The 1,651-nt window shown below is 47.1% G+C and overlaps 1 protein-coding gene and 1 non-coding gene across 2 annotated transcripts in view; one reads left to right on the top strand and one right to left on the bottom strand.

Annotated features, from left to right (window-relative positions):
- Positions 1–1,651, top strand: part of FLT1 (fms related receptor tyrosine kinase 1) — a 201,508-nt gene that overhangs the window by 185,691 nt on the left and 14,166 nt on the right. The window contains exons 25-26 of the mRNA XM_007955784.1: positions 689–794; positions 1,060–1,202. Of these exons, the coding sequence (XP_007953975.1) occupies positions 689–794; positions 1,060–1,202 (249 nt within the window). The remainder of the gene's footprint in view (positions 1–688; positions 795–1,059; positions 1,203–1,651) is intronic.
- On the bottom strand, positions 328–402 carry TRNAS-GCU. Its single transcript has one exon. It is a non-coding gene; the product is annotated as a tRNA-Ser (tRNA).

Here is a 1,651-nt window from a genome sequence, read left to right as displayed (position 1 = left end):
TGCCCTAGAGTTGATTCTGACTCACAGCGCCCCTAGAGGACAGAGTGGAACTGCCCCACAGGGTTTCCAAGGCTGTCATCTTTACAGAAGCAAAGCCCAAACCACACCCACTGCCCTAGAGTTGATTCTGACTCACAGCGCCCCTAGAGGACAGAGTGGAACTGCCCCACAGGGTTTCCAAGGCTGTCATCTTCACAGAAGCAAAACCCAAACTACATCCACTGCCCTGGAGTGATTCTGACTCACAGCGCCCCTAGAGGACAGAGTGGAACTGCCCCATAGGGTTTCCAGGGCTGTCATCTTTATGGAAGCTGACTGCCTCATCTTTGTCCCAGCTGGTGGGTTTGAACCACCAACCTTTTGGTTAGCAGCCTAATGCTTTAACCACTGAGCCACCAGAGCTCCTTGCAGAGTCCAAAGGCACTCCAAAAACCATGGGTGGTGATGGACTCTGGAGGGTACATCTGTTACCCTGCCTTTGTAGGCAGCTCTGTCTCCCACTACCAGCAGGACCTGGGCCAAACAGCCTATTACATGGTGTTGGTACCCCAAAGCCAACAATGAAGGCGAGTGAACATAACTTACAAACACCCTAATCATGGTTTGCATGACGACACCCAGTCGCACTATAGGCCAGTCTGTCTCTCGATCACAGCTCTCCAGCTCTGTCTCGTGTTTCACCACACAGCTATCAGATCATGTTGGACTGCTGGCACAGAGACCCAAAGGAAAGGCCAAGATTTGCAGAACTTGTGGAAAAACTGGGCGACCTCCTTCAAGCAAATGTACAACAGGTAACGCTGATCCGTGCAGAGCAGAAGGCCCAGTCCCTCAGGTCAAGGAGTCCTTTTGTTCATTTGGTTTGGTTTGGTTTTACCATTGATAGGTGAGCTCAGCAGTAAAAAACACACGTGTATGTCTTAATGCTGGGTTTATATCTCGTAAGACATCCCAAAATACAACCCAGACGGTGCAGGTGGCATAAAGATGACACGATGCTTCCCGGAAAATCCTGGACGGGGCCCTCGTGCCCTGACAGCTCTGTCTTTGGTGTTTCAGGATGGGAAGGACTACATCCCACTCAATACCATCCTGAAGGGAAACCCTGGGTTCACGTTCTCAACACCTGTCTCCTCTGAGGACTTCTTCAAGGAAGATATGTCCGCCCCCACATTTCATTCCGGAAGCTCTGATGATGTCAGGTAAGATGGCTTTCCTGCTTTTCTCTTCCGAAGTTTCCCAATACATAAAACAGTGGAAAGAGAGAATTTTATCATGACCACTCACTCACATGCTCACCTCCTAAATTCAGCTGTTGTTAACACGTTGCCATTTTTTGTCTGTGTATATGTGTGTGTGCATGTGTGTATTTTTTCTTTTTGCTGAACTGTTTGAGAGAGGGCATCACACTTCATGATGCTTTATCCCAAGTGTGGAATCTGACTTCTAAGGAGGACCTTCTCCTGTGTAACCACACAAAACCGTTCAGACAAGACATCAATAACTCCTTCATCTAATATTCAAATGATCATAGTTTCCCCCAAATGTCTTTTCTACGTTAAAAAAAAAAAAAGTGGAATCCAGTTGAGATAACACATTGTGCTTGGTCATTACGTTCTTTTTTTTTCCCACAGTTCTTTTTTTTTTTTTT

The sequence above is a fragment of the Orycteropus afer genome, unplaced genomic scaffold (assembly GCF_000298275.1).
Source record: "Orycteropus afer afer isolate SDZICR_OR568_19922 unplaced genomic scaffold, OryAfe1.0 scaffold00540, whole genome shotgun sequence".
Classification (NCBI taxonomy): domain Eukaryota; kingdom Metazoa; phylum Chordata; class Mammalia; order Tubulidentata; family Orycteropodidae; genus Orycteropus; species Orycteropus afer.
Note: the sequence above shows the minus strand (reverse complement) of the source record. Positions and strands in the feature narration are given on the sequence as shown.